The sequence below is a fragment of the Calidris pugnax genome, unplaced genomic scaffold (assembly GCF_001431845.1).
Source record: "Calidris pugnax isolate Ruff unplaced genomic scaffold, ASM143184v1 scaffold127, whole genome shotgun sequence".
Lineage (NCBI taxonomy): Eukaryota > Metazoa > Chordata > Aves > Charadriiformes > Scolopacidae > Calidris > Calidris pugnax.
The window spans coordinates 2,882,872-2,907,326 of record NW_015090883.1 but is presented as its reverse complement, the minus strand read 5'-3'; the positions used below and the strand labels follow the sequence as shown (position 1 = coordinate 2,907,326).

The window sequence follows — 24,455 nt, the reverse complement described above, 5'->3', positions numbered from 1 at the left end:
CGGAGGGAGCGCCGCCGGCCGGCAGGGGGCGCCGCAGGCGGAGGCCTCGCACTGCCGGTTTCGGCCGCTCCAGAGGCGGCGCGGCCTGCGGCGGGAAGGGAACCGGGAGGCCGCGGTGGGAGGGGAGAGGGGGCACGGCGCGGCGGGAAGGGACCGGGGCGGCGCCACCACCACCATGGAGATCGGCACCGAGATCAGCCGCAAGATCCGGGTGAGAGAGAAGCAGCCGGGGCGCTCCCTCTCCACCCGTGGCAAGGGCCTGACCCCGCTGTGGGGAGGCAGGCCCGGCTGATGGCTGAGGCGCCGGCTTCCCTCCGGCCTCCCGTCAGACGCCAAGGTGTCCGGGGCTGTGCGGGCCCCGCACCGCCGAGCCCCCTTCCGCCGGGGGAAGGAAGCGGGGGGGTGAACCCCCAGCGGGGCCGGGGTTACCGGGAGCACCCGGCAGCGGGCGGCCTTCGGCCCCGGGGCTCCGCGGGGCGGGTGATGAGCAGGAGAGCCGTTGTTTTGGGAAGCAGAGCCGGGGTCCTGCCGTACCCGGGGAGGCGGCTGCCGCCTCTGCCCCGGAGCTGGAGTTGTCGCCCTGCGGTGTCCCGCCGGGGGGGCAGGCCCGGCACCGGGGGCTGCCCGGGAAGAGGGAGCAGCCGTGGCCGGGCGGGCTGGTGTGAGCCCCCGGTACCGTCAAGTCCCCTCAGCTGCTCCCCCTCAGCAGCCACGGCTTGAAAATCCTGGCAGGTGTTTGTTTTATTTTCTTGCTGAGTCGGGAATGACCTTTAATTAAACCACCTTGGGTTCGTATTCCTTGCACCTCATGAGCCCGAGCTGTCACTGCTTAAAAAAAGTCAGCTGGGACTTGGAGGTGGTCTGGTAGCACCAGAAACTGGAAAAAATAGAGGAAATATGGTAGAGACTGTGAGATTCCTGACAGTTCATGCTATTCTGCTCTCAGACCCTCACTGTTAGAACATTTATATCATGAACAATAGAGAACAGGAAAAGTAACCAGTATCTTTACTTAATGAGAAAAACTGTGCAAAACCTTCCACCGTTTTGCAGTTAGAAATACTTTGTTGCTCCATCCCTTAAATGCTGTTTCATTATTTTTTTAGGGTGCTATAAAAGGAAAGTTGCAGGAGCTGGGGGCTTATGTTGGTAAGTTTTATCACGTGTTTAGCAATCTTTAGGTTTGTTGTTGTTAGGAAACAACCAGCTAGTTAATGGAACAGCATATTTACTTATTATTACTTGTCTCACTGCGTTAAACATGAGATGAACTATCTGAAGTTTTGGACTAGTATGAAAGAAAAGGACTTAACTTCACAAAATATGTATAGTCTATGCATAAGAGGCAGTATGTGGACAACTGAAAGGAAATAACCAAGAAGGCTAAGTCTCCCCTTTCAAAGAGGAATGGTGGCAAGAGATTTGAAAGAAATACAAACAAAAAATGATGTGTCTGTGAATATTTAAGGAAGTTTCTTTGAAGCACAAGGAGAAATATTATATAAAGCAAGATCCTTGCAAATATAGGAGCAGTTATCTGTGACCACTCAGGTGGAGTCAGTGTTTCATAGGCATCTTTTCAGCAGAGTTTGGAATTCAGGGTAAGATGTTTGGCAGAAGTTGGAGAAAGGATATTACTTTAAGACAGAGATGGGCTGGCTGTTTTGGGAGGTGGAAAGGCCATGTCAGGAACATTATGTAGGACAAATCTGCAAAATGTAAGAGCTTGACTGTTAAGGGGAAAACTAAGTGCTACATTAAGGTAGCGTTGGTGGAACAGATTTAACTGAATCTTAGAGGCAGGGTGAGATTTTTATTTTGGATTGTGAGGAGATAGAAGCAGTGTGAATGTCTGGTTTACTTTTTTTCTTTTTTTTTTTCCTGAATCCAGGATTGAATGGCTATTGCACTTAAGAGCAGCTGTTTTTTACAGCAGTAGAAGTCGATAACTTAAGAGTGTTCTGTTGGAAGCAGAATACCTCAGTCCTGCAACTGCTTTGTTGTTGTCTGTGATATTTCTTGGATTTCAGGTGAAGGAAAGGAATTAAGGGCATAGTTTTGAGATCCCTTGAGTTGCAAGACTAAGTTCAAAGTTTGTAGTTTGATCTTGAATTCATCTAATTTCCTATTTAAAGGGGGGGAGATTGTGTTTATGGAATTAAAATGTATTGGCTCTATAGAAGGGAGTTACGTTCTGAACTCAGCAGGTACCAAGAAACTGTGTTTAGAATTTTTTCATTCTAAGGATGTCTTTTTTTCACCATCTCAAAAGTTGTCTTTTTCAGTAACTTGTTCTTGGTTTTTTACTATCATTCCAGGTTTCAGTTTCTCAGTCCTTGTCCTGCATTCCTGAAAAAAAAAAATAAAAAATTATTCTTTCTTATCTCTTAGTACAAAGATGTTGATAGAATACTAGTAATCTTTGATTCTAGCTATGGCTGAGTTTTCTTTGTTTTTCTTTTCTTTCTGCCTCCTGTATTCAGGAGGTAGTTCCCAAGATCAGCATACAGTGTCTGCACTTCATTCTCAGTCACTTTCTGAACTTTAAATAACTCTCTATTCTTTATCGCCAAGTCCGACTTCCCTTGGCCCCTTTTTTGTTTTTGAATTACTCTTTCCAAATTTCTATCATTTTCTCAGGTTTCTTTTCTTGACTAGAGTATTTTGGACAACTTTTCGAGTAATGTTTTTCAAAAACTTTCTTCTTTTTGCTAACTGGTAAAAATAGGTTCTCCATCATTCTAGACTCTGTGAGCAAGAACCAGGTTTTTGTTTCTTTCTGTAACTGCTAGTTCTTTTCTTTTGGAAAGTTTTCTACAACAAGACGTGTTGAAACTTATTTGTTGTGTAGAACCTACAAGGGAAAAATTTGTATCTGTTAAGCAAAATAAATGTAGTTAAATATTCATCAAGTCTCAAAATTTTCAAAAGGCTGCAGTTTTGCATAAAATTTAAGTTGGCATAAGCCAACACAGTTGCTGAAAGAAACAGTTGTTTCTTTCTTTCCTTCATACTGTTACAGGTAATTGTGCTAACTTATGTTTTGATCTATATAGAAGATATAAAATATCTTCTTCTTTACTTTATTATACGTTGAACCACCTGAGAAGCTGAACAGGTTTAAAAGTAGCTTGGCCAAAAAATAAAATGCATTAGAAGTTCTGGGTATGTATCCATGTTGGGCAACTTGTGGGTTGCATTGGGGGGAAAAAAAAAGGCAAGAAACCAAAAAGTTAGGATTTAGACTGGGAATGTGTTCCATTGGGCTGTTTGAATAGTGACAGTGGAGTGCGGGCGCAATGTGTGCGTGTTAGTGCTGTGGTCTAGGGTACAGATGAATTATTTACCAGGTACATAAAGAGACACAGAACACAGAAGAAAGGCAATTCCTTTGATTTTATATTTTGATTTCTATTTGCAATTTTTAATTTTGGGTGGTTTTTTTTAATGTTATGTATAGACTTGATGAAATGAGTACAGCTATATTGGTGCCTTGGTTCAAATTCACAATGTGAAGTGGATTTCCCAAGCACCTTCACTTTCTATGGTTATGTTTGTGTGATGGAGTGCTATTGAGAGCATGAGGTGTTTGATTAAACTAAATTGAAATGTGTGCTCAAGAAGCGTATCTAATGCCCTCGAGCCACAGCTGCACCATTCGGTCCTTCAGAGTAGACCAGAGCTAGGCCAAAGCAAAAAGCTGAATACCAAACTCCCCAAACCCTTAATTGATTGTCCCATTCTGGGCACCTTCTGAGCCCTTCTGATGAGTAGGGGTACCCTGTGTGAGCAAACCAGCAAGGGCAGGGATTTCTCATCTGTGTAGGAAATTGCATACCATAGGGAGTTGGAGAATCAGGCTCTCGGGGTTGCTGTTTGGTGTTGGGGTTTTTTGATTTGTTTAATGCACAAATCAGAAAGGGATATTTATCAGTTTGATATTTGTAGCTAAAGGAAATTTGACAAGGATATGGTGCTATATTTGGCAATATTTGAAGTGATGAAAATTGTAGACGGTTTTCAGTGTTCATGTAAAAGGATATAGGCAGCAGAGTGGCTTTCTTTTGTTTTGTTCTTTTTGTGTGTTATTTATTCACTTTTTAAATACTTTGATCTTATCTTCAGCTTATGCTCTTGTGAAATGGATGATCTTTTATTTCTCATTTTTAGCTGAAACTTGTCTTGAACCTCAGAGGAAATGGAAGTCTTGTTAATTTGCTTACCTAATTCTCTGCCTGCAGAGTCTTTGTAGTAAAACTGGGGAAAAAAATTTGCTTACATGTTTAAGGATGTCTGTTATGTCTTTCATGATTTAATGTACTTTAAAACAACATATTTCTCTTTCTATTAGATGAAGAGCTCCCTGATTATATTATGGTTATGGTGGCCAATAAGAAGAGTCAGGAGCAGATGACAGAAGACCTTTCCCTTTTCCTTGGAAACAATACTGTCAGGTTTACTGTCTGGTACGTTTGAAAACTACTTCTCACACCTCTTACCAATAATCAGGACTGCTCTTTATAAGTGAAACCTGAGAATTTAAGAAGTTATTATCTTCCCAGTGTGGAATTTACATTAATCAAAACTTTTACTGTGGAGGTCTAATAAGTAAGTTATTTTTAGTGTGTCAATAGTCAGGCTATTGCAGTGGTAGTTAAGTGGCAGAGGACTGGAGCGCTTCTGTTCTTTGTTTGCTCATAAGTCCACTCGGATTTCTGAATGAAGTGTGAAATGCTCAGGTAAGTGAGGGCTGTATATTGACTTAAAAAAATTATTCCTGCAAAGAAGACTGTGAGCATGAGAGCTTTCACACTGTTCCACACTTGTCGCTAAATTGGAGGGATATGGATTCAATGGGTGGACCACTTAGTGAATGAGGAATTGGCTGGATGCTCAATGTCCAAGTGGAGACCAGTGGTGAGTGGTATTTCTCAGGGGTTAGTACTGGGACTGGTGCTGTTTAACATCTTTTTTGGGGACGTGGACAGCGGGATCGAATGCACCCTCAGCAAGTTTGCCGATGACACCAAGCTGTGTGGTGCAGTTGACACACTGGAGGAATGAAATGCCATCCAGAGGGACCTGGACAGGCTTGAGAAATGGGCCTGTGCGAACCTCATGAAGTTCAACCAGGCCAAGTACAAGGTCCAGCACGTGGGTCATGGCAATTCCAAGCACAAATGCAGGCTGGGTAGAGAATGGATCGAGAGCAGTCCTGAGGAGAAGGACTTGGGAGTGTTGGTTGAGGAGAGCCTCAACATGACCCGACAATATACAGTTGCAGCCCTGAAAGCCAGCTGCATCCTGGGCTGCATCAAAAGAAGTGTGGCCAGCAGGTCGAGGGAGGTGATTCTGTCCCTCTACTCGGCTCTCATGAGACCCCACCTGGAGTACTGTGTCTGGCTGTGGAGTTCTTAGCACAAGAAGTGGACCTGTTGGAGTGAGTCCAGAGGAAGACCATGAAGATGATCAAAGGGCTGGAGCACCTCTTCTGTGAAGACAGACTGAGAGAGTTGTGGTTCTTCTGCCTGGAAAAGACTCTGAGGAGACCTTACGGCAGCCTTCAGTACTTAAAGTGGGCCTACAGGAAGGATGGGGAGGGACTATCAGGGAGTGTAGTGATAGGACGAGGGGTAATGGTCTTAACTGAAAGAGGGTAGATTCAGATTAGATATTAGGAAATTATTTGTGAGGGTGGTGAGACACTGGAACAGGTTGCCCAGAGAAGTTGTGGATGCCCCATCCCTGGAGGTGTTCAAGGCCAGGCTGGATGGGGCTTTTGAGCAACCTGGTCTGGTGGGAGGTGTCCCTGCCCAGGGCAGGGGTTTTGGAACTCCATGATCTTTAAGATCTCTTCCAACCCAAACCATTCTGTGATTCAGTGCAGTTATATGTAAAACAGTTCTTCAAAGATAAACTTCTTTGCTTTGTGCTAATAGTGCTTCACATTGCAGTTGTGCCTGGGAATTGCTGTATGAGGACAGATGGGCAGTGGATCTGATCCTGCATAGTGTCTCTGACAAGGCTTAGCACCAAATGCTTACGTATTCCCACCTCTCAGACTATTTATTTATTGCCACCACCCAGCTCTACAAAACAAAAGTAGAACCCCAGAATTATTGTGAGCAGGAGAAATTAGCAATAGGTGAACTCTTTTCAAAATTCCTGACATTGTGGATGAAAATGATGCTTTGCTGCATAACAGACTTAGCCATTATATTTCCCATGCATTTTCTAATACTGAATTTGACTTGGAGTATAAACCTTTAATTAACTCCATGTTTCAGAGTACCCAAACAGATATTTCACTCCAGAGACTCCTCTTGCTTTCAAAGTTGTATGTTTTTTTTCAAGTTAATCTTATTTCTGAGTCTCTAACCTAATATAGTTTTAAGGAGCATTATTTTGTTTTGTATAGATTAGAGAAATACTACTTTTCTAACCTAATATAGTTTAAGGAGCATTATTTTGTTTTGTATAGATTAGAGAAATACTCCTTTTTTTTTTCTTGCTTTTTCAGTTTGCTTCCTTTGAAATTTTCATACTGACTGGTTACATTCACTTCCAGTATTTCTTCTGTGTGATTAGTCAAATTCCCCTTTATTTGGTTAAGAGCTTCCGTGCTATTAAATAGCAGAGAGAAACATTTTAGAAGTTGGATGTGTTACAAACCAATGAACATTGACAAAAAGTGAAAATGAGTTCCAGCTATTACACTTCACTCTATTAACTGTTTAAACTGATGGATTTCCATGTGACAGAGTTACTTGTATGGATAGAATTTGAGTTTGCTTTCGAAGTTTTAAATTTTTTCCTGACATTTGTCAAAAAAATAAGAAAGGAGCACAATGAAGCATGCACTCCTTTTTAAAAAAGTACACAGGCATTTATGTTCTTTGTTCCCTCTTGCAGCCAGCTCCAGGTAAGCTTTTGGGGTTCACAGTAGCAGTCAGTTTTGCAGTTGTTTCTCTCACAGTTTTGGGAATCAGTTGGACAAATTAGTGAGGTTTACAAGTTAGGGGTAACTCCACTCCTGGGGTCTTGACTGACTCCTGATATACTATAAGAAATAACAATAATATGTAGCAACAAACACTTCTGTAGCTTTGTAAACAAAACTAAAATTTAATTAAAAAGAATAATAGCAATGTAGAGAAAGCGTATTTCAGCAGGGAAGAGAGATCGATTATTTTTTATATAGATATATTTAGAACTGGATATCGACTTTATGTAGATATTATATCTCCTGCTGGTTTTGACAACTGCTTAAATTCCAAATGTGATGAGGCTTTTAATCTCAGTTCACTATCAACCTTTGTTTATAAGTACAAATTCAATGTCAGAGTGCTTTATCAGGTAACAAGGTAGGTCTTAGTAAAAGAATGATGGAAAAGAAGACAAGACAAAACCTATGCAATAAGCTCTAAGAGGACTGGTGGAAAAAAGTTAAATAGCATCGTAGTTGGAAGGTTTATATGCTTTTATTTCTTCTGAAGGAAACCCAGAATGTTTACATTCTTAAAGGTTGGGTCTCTGGCTAAATACAATACTGGACAAGGTCTGCCTTCCTTGGTTTGTTTCTGTAGCTGGTAATTCAGGGTCAGCTGGCAAAGTGTCACAGCAGCTCTGTGGCAGAGCTGGCACTCCTGCTGCTTGGCCAACACTTCTTGCTCTAAACCAAGTGTCAGGTCACAGTTATCTGGAGGTCAGTGTGAAAGCTGATAGCCATCAGCAGAGCTCAGTTGACGAAGATTTTAAGAGCATTCTAGTGAAAACTCATAAGGAGGTGAGTGCAAGCCTTTCTTATACTCACATGCAGTCTTACTTTTCCCAGTTTTCCATATGTTTTTGTTCCTCAGCTCCTTTCTAATGCTCAGTCTAAGTGATGGAGATTGCCCTTTTTCACAGGCAAAGGGCAAATTTGGTACCTTGCTGAAATGTTTTTGCTCACCACCGTGTCTCAAAGAATATTGTTGGTATATAAAAAGCATGCGGAAAAAATCCTGAGTATGTTAAAAGCTGTGAATTGTATATTGTTTAGGTTTGTATTTAGAATTTAAAAGCTGTGAATTGTATATTGTTTAGGTATTTAGAACTATATTTAACTCTGCTGTGTAATTAAAGTCTTGTATATGAAGTAAAATTTTCAGCTATAGTTAGGTTTTTTGAATCACTCCTTTTGAAGACATTTAACACATACCATTGACTAGTGAAAGAGTGGAAAGTACTGGCTTTAATGATATAAACCAACTAAATGCCAAAAGTAGATGATGTGGTGAATACGCTACCTGCATGTATGAAGACTCTCTGGAGGCAAGATACTTAAAGCCTCCCTTTTGATGTTAAACATATAGCAGTTGATGGAAAGTCTTAGATAAATGAGGTGCTCGTTATAGGAGGGGATAGGCAGTTTGTTTCTGAAAGATGATTATTCTGAATATAAGTTAAAGTTCTTTTATTTCTCCTTTTTTGCTTCCTTCCCTGTCCCCTATTTCAGGCTCCACGGTGTTTTGGATAAGCTGCGATCTGTGACTACTGGTAAGTAAGAAAATTAGTTTTGAGTGAAAGTAGGTTTATCTTTTCTGTGTTGTGAGTCTAATGAGTTTGAAGAAAGATCTTAGCTGACTCTTTTGTTAATTTTCAATTTATATGGTCTTTTGAGACCTGACTCTTTAGAAAATTGCTTTATATTTTGAGACACAGAATTTATATCTGACTCCAGAAATTATTTCTGGGTGTTTCTTGCTGATGTTTTCAGCTGAAACAGCTATCAGCGTGTTGTGTTTTCAGATCTGCCTGATGTCTTGTTTGCAGTTTCTTAGCTATATTTACTGCAAAATTTGTATTGCTGTGCTGTGATATAAAAATAAAAGGTGCCTGTCTCCACAGAACCAACTAGTGTGAAATCTTCAGAATCTAATATCTTTGAGAGCAGCCTCCCCTCCAGCAAAAGCAGCTCCTGCGTGAGTGATGAGAGGAGGCGTGAGGACACCCTGCCACCTCTGGCAGTTTCCAGCACACGGACAGAAAGAAATGATTCGAGAGTTTCAACAAGCTCCCAGGAGCAGAGGAACGCTGCTTCTCGGTACGGCTGCTGCTTACTCACTAACACACAGTCCACATTCATAGTTGTGTGACACTAGTAGCCGTTTTGAAGAGCACAGACACTTGGAAAGGTCAAAGTAGTTTTGAAGAGTAAAGCATTGCTACAATTTGTTGCATAAAAAACATTAAATCAGGCATTCAGTTCCATTTCTTTAAGCAACAGATGGGTGTAGATTAATTAACAGCCAGCTGAACATGAGCCAGCAGGTGGCCAAGAGGGCCAATGGCATCCTGGCCTGTATCAGGAATAGCATGGCCAGCAGGAGTAGAGAAGTCATCGTGCCTCTGTACTGGGCACCGGTGAGGCCTCACCTCGAGTGGAGGAGTGGTGGAGTCACCATCCCTGGAGGTATTTAAGAAACGGGTAGACGTGGCTCTTCAGGGCATGCTCTAGTGCCCAAGATTATTAGTTTGTGGAGGGCTGTAGTCTGTGGGGCTGTGGATGTGGGGTTTGGTTGGTGGGTGGTGGTTTTGGGTTTGTTGTTCTTGTGGTGGTTGTGGTGGTTTTTTTGTTTGTTTGTGGGTGGTTTTTGGTTTTGTTTTTGTTTTTTTGTGGTTGGACTCGATGATCTCGGAGGTCCCTTCCAACCACTAAGATTCTGTGATTCTGTAACCAAAGTGAAAATAGAGATCAGTATGTTGGATTTGTATAAACAACAATACCTTCATGATTCTTCCCTGCTGACTTTGTTTAAAAGACAGTTCTGGTTTTCCAGAACTTTATTTGCAGATGAGTTAATAGTTGGCAATTTCTTATTTTACCAGGCAGTCTTGTGAAGATGGTTCTACGTCCCGCTTAACATCTACAGTCAAGCCTTTGAGGGAACTGTCACCTTCTGAAGCTGTAATTGACATTAAACCTGAGCCAGACGATCTAATCGACGAAGACCTAAACTTCGTGCAGGAGAATCCTTTGTCAAGGAAGAAACCTATTGTAACTGTAACTTATGGTTCTTCTCGTCCTTCCGCTGAACTTTACCGACCACCAGCTAGCAGGAGTGCAGATGGCCATGTGCATGTGCACAGATTGTCACAACAGGGCACCTTGCAGGGGAGCCGGCAGTTAGACACACAAAGCTACAGGTCTTTGGAAACAGGCCAGCTGTGCAATCCAGAAGCATTTGGCAGCTTAGCAGAAAGTTACAGACCCACCTCCAAACTTAGTGCCGATAAAGTAGGCAGTGAGGTTGGTACGATCTAAACTGTTGGAATGTTTCACATTTGCAAGGAACCAAGGTTCCTCTGTACACTTCCAGTAAAACCTCGACCTTTCACAAATGGAAGAACTTTGGTCAGTGATACCCATTCTTTGGGTCCACTGACGAGAAGAGATTGCATAGTTTAACGTCATCACCTGACAGGTTGCTGCATCTCAGAATGAATTGGCTTGTACATCTCCATGCCATGTTTAGTTGGGCTAATAGGTTAGCATGTTGTTGTGATGCAGTGATGCACGCGATCAATCACAAATAATAATTTTGATCTTGAGATCATTGGAAGACCATGGTCTTCTGTAAGTGCTGTGTAAATTTCCAGCTTTACACAGTTCTGTAAATGAGTATTTTGGGGATGCTGTTCATTCAGACTTACACTAGAGATATACATTAGTCTCTAAAGGCCGGATATGTTGGTTATTAGGAGTATTATTGTTATAGTATTTAGAACCATAGCATTTAAGAACTCTTTGTGGTGGGTGTTGTACAAGGACAAACTGAAAGGTGATTGCTGCCCCACGTGCTTCAGAGGCCAGACTGAGCTAGGCAGGGTGAGAGTCCCAGCTGATAGTTTTAAGACTATCCATATGAATTAGTTGAGCCCTTGGTGAGAGGAATGAAGGTTGTTTTGGGTGCTGGTGTTGTAATGAAGCAGGAATTTTGCATACCTTGTATTGCAAGTTCACCTGTGTTGTTACTGCTGATACAGTTCTCTGCTTTGCTGCTGCTTCCTTAGTTCTGTATAAAGGAACAGAAATCTAGAATGCTTTACAAAGATAAGTGCTGATATCTTTGTTTTTTAAGATAGGGAAGTGAGAAATAGAATATAGTAGTTTGTTTAAGGTGGTAGATCAGTCATTGGTGAATGACAATCACACCTCTCCTTGGAGATGCTAGGAAAAGGTCTTCTGATAATTTTCTTCCGTTGCTTTTTCATGAGTAATATCCAGAAGAGGGCTATTTCAGGATTGTTTCTTAGAACTGTGGACCTTTGCTGTATTCTGCCTTCTCATAGACAAGTTCTTATGCTTTGAGAGGTTTTATCTTTAAAATCAGGTATTGAGTTTTTTACTGTATGAATCCTCAGCATCTGTGTAGTCCAGGTCCATCCCTTAGAATATTTCAGCTTGGAGGATCCAGGATGTAAAGGTTACTGTGTACAGACCTGGCATCCAGATGCTGCTTGTGCTCCTGTGCAGTTCAGTGCTGAGTGATGGTCCCCACAGGAATTACTGACGTGTGCTCTCTCCTGTGCTTGCACACAGCCTGGCGTTGAAATTTGTCACTGCTGTGTGCTGTGGTGGTGGTGAGGGGCTGTGTCAGAACAGGGACCTTGCACTGCCTGACCTGGGCCATCCTGGCCCTGCGTGGCTCATAGCGTCCCTTGGAATCCCTCAGTTTGCTAGAAATTCATCCTTATGCTAATCCGAAATTAGATTCGATGCAGAGGAGAAAGTCATTCTTACTGATTTCACTTTTCTCTATCAGACTTTCAGCAGATGCATCTCAAAGGGTAGTATGAATTTCTCTGGAAAGCCCTGCTTTGTCCATAGATGTTGGATAAACTGTCCGTACTTTAGGCTTTTTTTTTCTCCTTTTCTTAAAGTTATTTACAATTAACAAGGTACATATCTGATTTTCATATTCACTAGTGCTGTCACTTGTTTCTGCAAACAGTCCAGGAGTCCTAGACTCATGCAACTTGCGTGGAAGTTCTCCATCTTCTGGCTATAGGGAGAATTGCAATAGTTTATTTGCTGGCTTATTAATACATTTCATGCTAAATTAAGTATTTTGGCTGCTCTGTTGTAGGAAGAAGGCTCCCGGAAGAGACGGTTGCCTGTTGTAAGCTCAGTAGTCAAAGTGAAAAAGTTCTGTAATGATGGGGAAGATGAGGAGGAGGAGGAAGACTATGGATCACGAACAGGAGGCATCTCCAGCAGCGTGTCCGTACCTGCAAAACCAGAAAGAAGGTACTTAAGATCTCATTGATTCTGTGTGGTTTCCAGAATTAATATAATGAACGACAGCTTTGAAAGTGGAAGTTGGGGAAAACCGTTTGCAGTTTTGAAAATTAACAGACAAAATCCAGTAAGCTATTTTTATGGGTTTTGTACACCCTCAGAACTCTGTGGGTGAGATGTCTGTTTACAACCTGCTTTTTCCTCTGATTTTGAAACCTGTTTTTGATATTGTGCATAAACTGCAACAGAACGTGAAATCTTAAAACTATTTGGGGAAAACTTTAGTAGGAAAAGAACATTAATGTTGGCACATTTCAGACCAGATATTTAATGTGGTAAAATCATTTTCCAGGACTTTTAATGGCTTTGGTTGTATTTTGGGAATAGTTTTCAGAATGATTATCACTTGTTCTTTAAGGTCCTTTCAACTTTTCAAAAGACTTGAGAGATCTTTCCTTGTTTTTTCCTGCTCCCTAATTCTGAATGTGAGGTATCAGTCAAATTACATCAGTACTCTGTACCTGATTTTCAACAGTAGAATGAAGAACATTTAAAGCAGGGAAGAGATGGTTCTATTGATCTACTGCCAGCTTGTTTAAGATAGTTTAAGCTAGTCCATGTTACTGAATTTATCTGATTTAAACTTCTTCATTGTTCATGGATGTTTAAAGACAAAGAGAAAGCTTTTTTTACAACTAGTATGTTTTTGACAGAGTTTCAGTCTGCTAGTGCCAACGCAAACACGGTAACAGACACGTGAGGGGCAGAAGTGGGAGGAAATTGATGGCAGAGTTTGTCCTTTCAGATGCAGCATGGGTTTATGGCAGCTTCTGCCAAGAGGTGAAATACCTCTGGGCTTCCATTTTTGAGAACATTTTGTGGATCCTCATCCACTCAGAGAATAGATTACCAAGCTGAAAAAAATATGGATAAAGCAATTTTAGCTGATGATTTCTATCAGTTTTACACATAACTGCATTAACCTGTTGAAATATCTGTGTTTAACATGGATACACTTGGTGATGTAATTCATGTACAATTAATATTTATTTTTTTGTTTATCTCCTTTAGGCCTTCGTTGCCACCTTCAAAACAGGCCAATAAGAATTTAATACTGAAGGCAATCTCTGAAGCACAGGAATCAGTTACAAAAACAACTAATTATTCTACTGGTAAATAGCATTATTTTTGTTTGTGCTAAGCTATAATATTTCCAAGCCCTGTTTTATAAATCCAAGCTAAAGATAGCAATTAGAGATAAAACAGAATGTTAAATGTGCATGTCAGTGATACTTGTACGGGATTTTCCATGTCCTTTGAACATTACATTGATCTTCAGTGATGAATTATGAATTATAAACATGGGAGGAAAGAGTTACTTAAAATACACTAATTGAGGTAGTAAGTCTGTGGAGGGTATTGATACAATACGGAAGTGTGAGAAGTGTTGTGAAGTCGATGGTTGCCTACAGCATAGAGCCATATAGGACACAGGGATGATATTTCAGTTTATATTCTCTTTAAATGGTGAGGCTGCAGTGTTAGGGCAGTGGGTTTAGGTACTGACTTGCAGTCGATGCAGCACCTGAGCAGTTGCCTGTGTGTAGGCGTTCAGTTCTCTTAGCTGGGAGAGGCTGCTGCTGGGGAAGGGCAAATCCAGCTTTATCTCGTGTGCTTTCATTTAATTGGGTGTTAATAAACACAGTGTTCTCAGCAGGAATTATTGTGCATTCCCAGGGAAGGAGCATTCACTAAACTACCTAAATCATGGCTTTTATGACACTGGAGCAAAGCTATCCAAAATCTCTTGCCCACTCTCTCTCTCAAAACCTGCAAACTGTGTAGGTTTTCACTGTGGGAAATGTGTATCTTCCTTTTACGTTAACGTATTTACAAAATTTGTTAAAACATAAGAAAGTACCAAATTAATTACATGTAAAAGTGGATGAATGCTTTGCTGATGTCATTCTAAGGCTTCTCATGCTGTTTTGTCTCACAAGTGGCCGTTCTGAGATGCCTCTCAGAGTGCTCTATGCACATGCACGAGTGTGTTTTCACACTAAGAATATTACAGGTAGCTACAGAAGCTTTTTGTGGAGACAGATGCTTGGGATTTTTGTGTGTGTAGGAATTTAATTTAGAGTTATTTTAGCACCATATCTAAAACCAGTACTGTTGTGTGATTGGGTTGTGTGTAAATGATTTCCTATTGGTTCTTTAAAGTTCCACAGAAACAGACTGTTCCGGTTGCACCACGAACTCGAATTAGCCCAGAAGAATCTCAGTTAGAAGTAATCCACGTGCAAAACAGATTGCCTGCCCTGAGTTCTCAACTTCAAGTAGAAGAGCCAAAGGAGCAGACAGTTGAAGGAATTCAAGGTCATCTGATAATATTCTTCAAAAATTTATACCAGGGGATGTCGTTTTACAACAGGCTGTGCGGAGAAAAGAAATCATTTTAATTTTTAAGTCAGCATCAAAAGTTGCACGTGGAAATGCCCTGAAACCCAAGCAACTTTCTAAAACCTGGCTCTGTGCACACAGGCACCATCAGACACATACACACAGAGGAGGTGATAGAGCATTCTGGCATATCACTGAGGAGTCATTTTGCATAAGCAAATGTATCCCTTTGTAGTGGGGTAATCTTTCCCCATCCTTTGCAATTTTTTTTCCTTACTATCTTGTAGGAGTATTTCTGTCACAAAGCTTCAGGTGGGAGAGTTAAGATACTCTACATTTGGAATACTTTTGCAGCATATGAAGTGTTACAAGATTATTTCTTTACTCTTGCTAAGCGTTGACATACTTAGACTGTTGAGTAAAATTTGGTTTGAGTAAGATCTTTGTTACATCAACTCACGGTGGTTTTTAAGGAATGGTAAACATTCATTATTAAAAAAAACTTTTTTCAGTCTCTTACTTATCACATAGATATATTTTGAATCTTTCTGCTAACAAAATAGTTGAAATTGTATCTGTAAAGTATGTAAGAAGCAGCTTTATCAGTCTTTGAATTAATATACAGAAATATTTATGCTAAATATTTTTGCCCTTTGACATTGAAATGGAAATGACAACTTGCTTAGGAAGCAAAATAATTTTTTTCAAAGCTTAAGTCAAATGTAGAACAGTGCTACTCTGATTTGTTTCACCTCTTTTAAGAAGACCATAAAGTAGTCCCTTGTAGTTCGCTGCTTTCCTCTGTGTGTTCTCTGAATAGTCAACATCTCTACAAATAAGGAGGAAGAACTTGGCCTTTGTAAGTTGCCATACCCATAGTTCATGCTGAGCAATGATAATAGGAGAGACTGGAGTCTTTCATTATTAAAATTTGGCTGTCCTGTCTGGCTGGAGAAAACTTGTTCCTATTCCTGAAACAATGAGAAAGGGGCTCATAACAATGAGATTGGAGATGTGTGTTGGTGTTTTTTATCAAAAGAATTAGAAGTCTGTGCTTCAGTTCTTTAATCTATAGTTTTGTTTTGACATGCAGTAAAATGTGCTTCTAATTACTGTTTTTTTTAGGAGCTGAACAAAAGGAGCTCTCTTCTCGGCTGCAGATTGATCCTGTGATTGAAGATCCCTTGCAAGTGACTCAAGGTTAAGTCTTGTGAGCTTTTATTTTCAAATTGAACACTACTGGTCAGTGAATGTTAAAACAGAACTTCTTTTTACTGATTTCTAGTATTTTCTAGTTTCTACATCTCTGAGGAATAGAAGTGTTATATCAGTAGGTGTTCAAAGTCTGAGAGATGTGGGGGGTGTGTTGACCCCGTCAGTATTGTTTCAGCACAGCCATTCCAGTAACACGGTTCCCTGGTGTGGCCTAATGTGGCCTGTGGCTCCTGTTGATCCACTTCTGTGGAATTAGCGAGGAAATAAAAATGTTTTCTGGAAGCTACTAGTAAGAAATGAAACCAAAATAAAATTAGCTGGTAGACCATTTAAATTGCTATTTAAAAATATGCTAGAAGTTAAGACGATGACTACAACCTTACGTAGTTTTTCTCCCATTTCAGATTACTATGATGCAGAATCGATGGTCCACACAGACACGAGGTCGTTTATCCTGAAGAAGCCCAAATTATCAGAGGAAATGGTGCCACAGAACCAGCAGTTGGGGAAGAGGGGCCCGGAGGCCGTGCGGGTACTCTCAGGCCGTCTAATACAGACGCGGTAAGAAGTTAATTCTTTTAGGACTTTTATCAGTCAGAATGCTTGTTTGAGGTTTAGATGAATCCTTCAGTTATACTTGTGCTTGTCAGTCCAGCCAGGATGTGCCAAATCATGGAAAAAGGACTGATATATATAGCAGAGAAAGAAAAAACAGGCAAAAAACCTCCCAGAATTCCTTCTGGCTGGAAAGTAATTCCCATGGTCAACTGTAGCTTGTCTTTTTTGTCATTCTGAGTTCTGAAATCTTAGTTTAGTAATAATGTTGCTTAAATTGCCCTTTTGTTTTATGGCTGCTTTGTCCTGAGATCACATTTGTAAAGAAATGTCTTTTAAGGCAGTATGGAGAATGGTGGATCCTGAGCTCTCGGTGCTGGAGACAGAACAGCACGTTCTGCCTGCAGGAAGCTCAATACCCACAAGCCACCAAACAAGTGGCCTGTGGGACAAATGATTTAATGCTCCTTATGGGTGAGTTTGGCCAAAAGAAGTTTAAAGGCCATGACAGCTTCAAATGATGTGCTGTGGGTACATTTCCATGTCTCCAGAGGAGCGACGGGCAGCGCACTGGTTGTTTTCCTCACTTCTTAAAGGCCTGATAGTTCCTGCTGCCAAATACTTTTATGTATCTTACCCGTTGAGAGTTAAACACCACTGGGGAGGGTGTGATCTACTTCATCCCAGTGGGCTGCTGTGTTTGAGAAACTGTTCATGCTTCCTTTCCGTGTGGCTTTGAACAGCCTGTGTTAATTAAAAATGAAACCAACAATGAGGAAACAAACCCAAAAGGATGACCTCTCAATGTCACAGTTGAAAACTGTGACTGTGCTGCAGGAGAGTGGTACATTTTTACGTGTTCTTCATGTGCTGGTTTTCCCTCTTCTTAAAGGCATTTTACGCTGTAGTTGGTTTTAGCCTGATTTTCTGGAGAAGTGAAGTTTATACCATCACTGTTTGCCAAAGTTGAGAACTCCATGGTGCCTTTCCAGATGTTTAGAATCGCATGCAGTTTGGGAGATCCCTCGGGTGAAATGGGTGGGACAGCAGAAGACTGGAGAAAACATATAAAAACATACATGTTTTTATACTCCCTCTTTTGCCCCCATCAGACACAGGATAGATATTTTGGAGGAGACACCTGTTTCATGTGTTAAAAGATTCGTGATTACAAGAATGGTATTTACCCTCACTTTTTTTTTCTCAAAACTGTAAATTCCTCAAAAGATTAATCACTTTATTTAACTGTGTCTGTAAATGAGCTTTCAGATTTATCTGTTGAGCACAACAAACTGCAGTGCACCTGCCAAATTCCCTGCTGAACGCCAGCGAACGCTGTATTTCTTATTAGTGCTTCAGGGAGGCGAGAAGGCAAACTGTTAATTGGAGGCCACGATAGTAGTGTTAAAAGCAGGTTTGTTACTGCCTGACTCTCCACAGATCAGCTCGTACAGCTTCTCGTTCCTGGTGCAGCTCGTTTTTACTCAAACCTCTCCAGTCAGAAAATCCATTTTTACTACATTTCTTCGTTTGACAGAGACCAGCTCGCGCAGCCGGAGAAACCTGCCAGTCCCAAGTTCATCGTGACGCTGGACGGTGTCCCCAGCCCGCCAGGATACCTTTCTGATCAAGAGGAGGAGGATCTGTGTTTGGCTGAAGGATTAAAGCCAATTGCCCAAAATCTGTGTGTGGGCAAAGGACTGAAAGGCCTTCGGGCGCAGCAGATGCAGATTGTGACCAGGCAGCTGGAGAGCTGTGACGGTAATTCCCCTTCCCAACAGGTTCTAACCCTCACCTGCTGGTTTGGTTGTGGGCAGAGCTCTGGGGTGCATCATTCTGAAGAATTCAAAGCGTTTATACTTCCAACTACAACATCCTTTAGGCAAATGAGATGTGATATTTCAGTGGGGCCAGATTTTTAGAAGCCTTTAGCTCGGTAAACTGGAGCAACGCAGCACGTCAGTAATTCTCTGCACATCTTGGTATTGGTAAAATTGGGGTTTTTTCTTCTGAAAATGTAGTTTGTCTTCATTGCCAGAAATCTGCACTTCTGGGTGACTTGTTATCATTTGTCCCCGTGCTGATGGGCAGGAGACTTTTACAGCGAATGTTTTGCTGTGCCTTGAACTTTAAAAGAAATATATCCAGTGCTATTAATGTTTCTGTCTAGATTTGTGATATCAAAACGAGCCTGTTAAAGATAAGGTGTTGGGAGGGTCCAGTTGCTAGAATCTCTGAAAAGAGCAATTAAACAGTGTATGATTTCACTTGAGGGTTTGTCTGGTCAGGATGCCTTTTGAGTAACATGGGAAATCACTTGCTGAAGTGTATGTTTGAATCATTTCAAATGGTGACACAGCGATGGAAAAATATAGAGACTACTGTTTTGTCATAGACCTGTTGAATACTTGCCTTAATGTCTTGCTTGGAGTAATTTTTTATATTTTTTAGTTTTCTTAGGAAAATAAAGACCTTTATTTTCATAAAGTAGCAGTGCATCCAAATTTTCTGAACTAAACAAATACTATTATTTGAATCTCTACAGAGAACTCTTAAGTTTCATGGTTCTAGCTGTAAAGTCAATGCAGTTATGAGAGACTCATGGGAGAAAAGTGAAAGATCTTTTAGGTCCATGTCCTTTCAGTCTCCCTGGCTGCAGAAACACCACACATAAAGCCTGGAATTTCTTAAAATACTTTTTGGATTGCAGTCTGGGTCCCAATAACTGAAGTGTGCTATTAATGTTTCTGTCTAGATTTGTGATATCAAAACGAGCCTGTTAAAGATAAGGTGTTGGGAGGGTCCAGTTGCTAGAATCTCTGAAAAGAGCAATTAAACAGTGTATGATTTCACTTGAGGGTTTGTCTGGTCAGGATGCCTTTTGAGTAACATGGGAAATCACTTGCTGAAGTGTATGTTTGAATCATTTCAAATGGTGACACAGCGATGGAAAAATATAGAGACTACTGTTTTGTCATAGACCTGTTGAATACTTGCCTTAATGTCTTGCTTGGAGTAATTTTTTATATTTTTTAGTTTTCTTAGGAAAATAAAGACCTTTATTTTCATAAAGTAGCAGTGCATCCAAATTTTCTGAACTAAACAAATACTATTATTTGAATCTCTACAGAGAACTCTTAAGTTTCATGGTTCTAGCTGTAAAGTCAATGCAGTTATGAGAGACTCATGGGAGAAAAGTGAAAGATCTTTTAGGTCCATGTCCTTTCAGTCTCCCTGGCTGCAGAAACACCACACATAAAGCCTGGAATTTCTTAAAATACTTTTTGGATTGCAGTCTGGGTTCCAATAACTGAAGTGAATGTGGTGTCTGTCTGAGCAAATTACAAAGAAGTGGTTCTTTTACAGTGTGTGTCCCATGCATCATACCTGATTTGGTGTGAAAACTGAGGTGGGGGCTGTTTTTTTAACTTTATCCGTGAATGTGGTGTCTGTCTGAGCAAATTACATGGAAGTGGTTCTTTTACGGTGTGTGTCCCCATGCATCATACCTGATTTGGTGTAAAAGCTGAGGTGGAGGCTTTTTTTTTTAAACTTTATTTCTTGAAATAATTTTCTAGAGCCAAAAAAATCTTAGAGAAGGGAAGCCCAGCTCTTACTTAACATGTGGCTCAGCAGAAAGGTCGTACCTAAGGTTCAGTTGAAGAATCCTTGTCTTGTCTGATCAAGATGTGGTCTGTTTGACTTTCGCACCTCAGTTTAGATTTGTGAAGAAAATTAATTTATTTTGCTTGCAAACAGTACAGCTTTGATCTTTTGTCACCTAAAGGCAGCTGTCAGCCCAGTATTATGACTTTTGTCTTTTTGTAGTTGTAGAATTTTTTTTCAAATTGTATGCTTGTGCATAAATTTTTACTCTCATGACTTTTTGACTAGAGGCTTATCAAGAATTGGGTTAGAAAGAGAGAGAATGGGAAATACTCTGAATTTCAATTATGTTAATGCAAAATTGCATATAGAATCATAAAGGTTCCGGCTTTTTTACTTTTTTTTTTTCTTTTTTTTGTTCCTTCCCAGTGGAGATGGAAGAGTTGAATGTGCTGCAGAAGCAGGAGAAGGTGCTTGAGCGCTGCAAGTACTGGCCTGCCTGCAAGAACGGGGACGAGTGTGTGTTCCATCACCCCACGCTGCCTTGCAAGTGAGTACTGACAGCCCAGCACCTTACTGGGGGCTTTATTGCCGTGCCACAGCTTTCCCTTCTGTGTTAGGAAGCCTGTGAGGGGGGCATCACTGTCCTTTCTTCTGGTTTCCTCCCATCTCCCACGTGTCAGATCACAGTGATGTTTTGAATGTGTAAATGCACAGCTGGGATCATGAGGAAGAAAGCTTCGTTTACAGACGGGCTGGTGGTTCTGTGCTGCTTAGAGAGGTGGGAATTGGTGTCTTCTGAAAATACCAGGCACTCTTCTGCCGGCTGCCAGAATTCTTCTGAACGTGGTAGTGTACCATTACATAGTAATGCAGGGATTTTATTTTTTTTTAAATTTATTTGAAAGCAAAGGCTAAATCTTGAATGCGCTCTGTGCCTTTGGCTTCCCTTCCACAGGCAGCAATGGTCTAGGAAACCACATTCTGTTTTGAGATGTTACCAGACTGGGTGCCTTCATTTACTCACACATTTGAATTTTCCTTTCAAATCCGACATAACTAAATTAAAGAGAACTTTCTCTTCAGTGAATGAATGGTGTTACTTAGGGAATTAGCTCGTTACTAAACGAGTGGGAGGTGGTTCAGTTACTTACTGCAGTATTTCACCCCAGGAAGATGAATGCAGATGTTTTTGTGTCCAGCTGGTCCCCGACACCCCCTGTCCTTGCTTGGCAGGTCCCCAGCACACGTGTCCCAGCCCTGTTGCACCTCTGGCTTTCCCTGATAATTCTGCCTTTCGTGCACAACAGCTGCCGGGGGATTCTGCTCTGACAACGGCCTTATGATTCCATTTCTTTTCCCTCAGAGTTTTTCCTAACTGCAAATTTGCTGATAAATGCCTGTTCATCCATCCCAACTGTAAATACGATGCCAAGTGCACTAAGCCAGACTGTCCCTACACCCACGCCAGTCGACGAACCCCCCATCCCTCTCCTAAACCAGGTGAGCGCCGCTTGTTTTTCTGAGCTTTAAAGGAAAGTGTTGAAGGGAAAATGGTATTTTGCGGAAGGAGAAAGTGACAGTGGTGAAAAAATTACTTTTTGCTCGATTTGACTTAATTTTATTTCAGTTCTTAATGCTAGATGAAGAAGAGTAATACAGTGTCACTGCAAAAACTGTTTTGGAAATATCTCTTAATGCTTTTACGCAAGAGTCCTGTGTGAGGCCCAAGTGGTGACTTGCACAAATAGTGCCTTTTTCTGCAGGGACTGGCCAGCAGGGCACTGATACTCAGTTTTCTTCCTTAAATTGGATACACTTTGTACCAAGAGTTTGGGGGACAAATTGAAAACAGAGGTTTCTGTCTTTGTGTGAACATTTTTTTCCTTTAATGACACTGTAGGAGTTAATTTTGTGCACCCATGAGCTGACTTTCAGAGGTGAGGCTGCCGGGTGAAGGCCGTGGCTGTGTTTGGATTGGGGGTTGGTATTCCCGAGCCTTGGGACGCTGCCCAGGTTGGGGGACCTTTATTCTGCTCCAGCCACCATTTTGGGAAGTGGTTTGGCCCCTCAGCCCTGGCGCGGTGCGGTGCTGTCACTTTGCCAGAAGGCAGAGTACGATGTGCCCATCTCCTGTGTCACTTCCAGCAGCTCCTCTGTGTTCCTGGAAGGTGCTCCTGCCCTTTCCAGCCTCTGACTGGCTGTGCCCACACGGAGCATCGGAATTTCTCTGCTTGATTTGCTGGGAGGGTTGCTGTGACCAGGGCACCTCCTGTGGAGAACCCAGACTAATGATTACCTGATGCTCCTGTTCTGCCCCAGGATGAGAGCCACGTGGTGGCCTGTGATAGGCTTCCCTGTATTTATTGCGGGATTGATATATTTTGTGGGGAACTGTATTAAAAGAGCAGTTCCTTGTGATGCAGACTGACCTCCTGTTCTGTTCTTTTCCACTCCCAGCACCCCTGCCCACACCGTCTCTCTCCTCCAGTAGTCCGCTCTGCAAGTTTTTTCCTGCTTGTAAGAAAATGGAATGTCCTTTTTACCACCCAAAAGTAAGAATTGTCTCCTGTCTCTTCCCTTCCTTTCCAGAAAGATACTTGAAATGTGTTACTTTGGGTTGGGAAGTGTCACTACCATTTCACGCTTTCTGCTTTTAATTTTCACATTCTAACTTTAGCTCAGAAAGTACAGGAGTTTGTAACTTAGATACTTCTATTTATTTTTTGGGATTGTGTCCCTGCATGTTCTTATGCCAGTAAGTTCAGAATCACATAATGGTTAGAGTTGGAAGGGACCTTAAAGATCATCCAGTTCCGACCCCTCTGCCGTGGGCAGGGACACCTCCCAGTAGATCTGGTTGCTCAAACTGGTCTACGGATGAAAACAAACCAAAAGTTCCAAAAGTTTAGTGCTTTCCTGAGCCCTACCCATGCTGAAATGCAGGACTCTGTTCCTAGATGTTATCAGCCAGCTGCTGGGGCTTTTCCTCTGCCCTTCAGCCAGTGCTGTGTCCTGCTCCAAGCGTCTGCCCACGCAGCAGTGGAAGCTGAACCCTCTAAACCCTGGTGTGGTGGCAGGTTTGGGGCATCTAATTCATCATCCATGCTTTTGGAGAAGGATTTCCTTCTGTCGTTGGGTTGAACTGATTGCACTGATCTATGCAGATGTTGATTCAGATACATTGTAACACTAATACAAACTAATTATAGTTCTTACCTGTAATAATTAATACAAATGTAGCTTGTTGAGGTGATGAGGCTCCCAGTAGCCTCTTCTGACGCGCTCTCCCTTGCAGCACTGTAGGTTCAACACCCAGTGTACGAGGCCAGACTGCACTTTCTACCACCCAACGATCGCCGTGCCCCCTCGCCACGCCCTCAAATGGACCCGGGCTCAGACCAGGTGAGATGCTTTTCACTTCATCTTTTAAAGTTTGGGTTGTATTTATTTTGTGACTCATGTCACGGGTGTAATTTTACTCCCGGGAGTACTGTGTGTGTGATGGACAAGGAAGGTTGGGTGAAGAAAGGTGCCGTTCTTTTAGAGAGAACTCTGTACTGGTTTAGTTTTGTAGCAGAAACATTAACTAATGTGACGCAACGCTGGACAACCAGGGGCTGGCAGAGTCACTGGGAGCCTGACCCAGGCACGTTGTGTTTACTGAGGTTTATTTGAATAAAGCTGAAAAACCAACATTGGCTTTTCTTTACTGGTCTTTTATCTTGTGCCCAAGCCATCTTCAATGTTTCAATATTCAATATTTCTTACATTTGCGTGTCTTAAAGACACTCCAATCAGGTGAGCCTTTCCCTCCCTCAAGTGTTGATCAGGGGCAGGAGGCAAATGGGTTCTGAAACCCCCTTTACAGCCCCGGGGGGGAAATGTTACTGACCTGGATTGTTTTTCTCTTCCCCCCGCAGCGAATGATCGAGAGTCACCCTGGGCCTGAGCTCTGCCCCTCGGGACAGTCACAGGAAGGAGGATGAGCCACCAGGGGCACAGGATGTTACAAAAATCCATGCATTTTGAACTTTTAATATACATCGTTTTCATAAACTGAGGTTTGATTGCCTACTTGAAATGTCTCTAATTTTCCAAGTTTGTAAGTTTAAGCAATTTTACATTTTTTTTACGCTGTAAGAAAAAGAAAAAAATTGTCTGTGTAAGAAAAGTTTTACTTTAAATTCCATTAAAGACTTTCAAAGCACATTCGGTGTTCTCTTGGGGTTATGTTTTTGGAGAAGGAAGTGGATCATCAGAAGGTCCTAGAAAGATTATTCCTGCGTTTGGATCATACTGGAAATACTGTTTTAGTTTGGAAAATGTTTGGAGCTGCTGTAATAGTCGTTGTACCTCTGATGCTGCTTTCTCAAACAGGAGAAAAAAAAAA

At 41.6% G+C, this 24,455-nt stretch overlaps 1 protein-coding gene across 3 annotated transcripts; it reads left to right on the top strand.

Annotated features, from left to right (window-relative positions):
- Nucleotides 1-112: 112 nt before the first annotated feature.
- ZC3H14 (zinc finger CCCH-type containing 14) lies at nucleotides 113-24,274 on the top strand. 3 transcript variants are annotated; one of them, XM_014947031.1, is made up of 17 exons: nucleotides 113-211; nucleotides 1,107-1,149; nucleotides 4,352-4,466; nucleotides 8,498-8,538; nucleotides 8,890-9,085; nucleotides 9,871-10,039; nucleotides 12,132-12,292; nucleotides 13,355-13,455; nucleotides 14,507-14,662; nucleotides 15,812-15,886; nucleotides 16,306-16,462; nucleotides 17,994-18,217; nucleotides 20,492-20,612; nucleotides 21,429-21,565; nucleotides 22,523-22,617; nucleotides 23,361-23,467; nucleotides 23,986-24,274. In XM_014947031.1, the coding sequence occupies exons 1-17, from the start codon at nucleotides 176-178 to the stop codon at nucleotides 23,990-23,992; spliced, it is 1,941 nt and encodes a 646-aa protein (XP_014802517.1). In that variant the 5' UTR covers nucleotides 113-175; the 3' UTR covers nucleotides 23,993-24,274. The 3 variants fall into 3 exon arrangements, with proteins under 3 accessions (XP_014802517.1, XP_014802516.1, XP_014802515.1); XM_014947030.1 differs by having other exon boundaries at nucleotides 9,871-10,045; XM_014947029.1 differs by having other exon boundaries at nucleotides 174-211; nucleotides 9,871-10,291.
- The last annotated feature ends 181 nt before the right edge of the window (nucleotides 24,275-24,455 follow it).

Coding starts and splice junctions, on each gene's coding strand:
- ZC3H14 (XM_014947029.1), top strand. CDS start 176: ATGGAGATCGGCACCGAGATCAGCCGCAAGATCCGG. Junction 1,150..4,351: donor GGAGCTGGGGGCTTATGTTG/GTAAGTTTTATC, acceptor TCTTTCTATTAG/ATGAAGAGCTCCCTGATTAT. Junction 4,467..8,497: donor ACTGTCAGGTTTACTGTCTG/GTACGTTTGAAA, acceptor CCCCTATTTCAG/GCTCCACGGTGTTTTGGATA.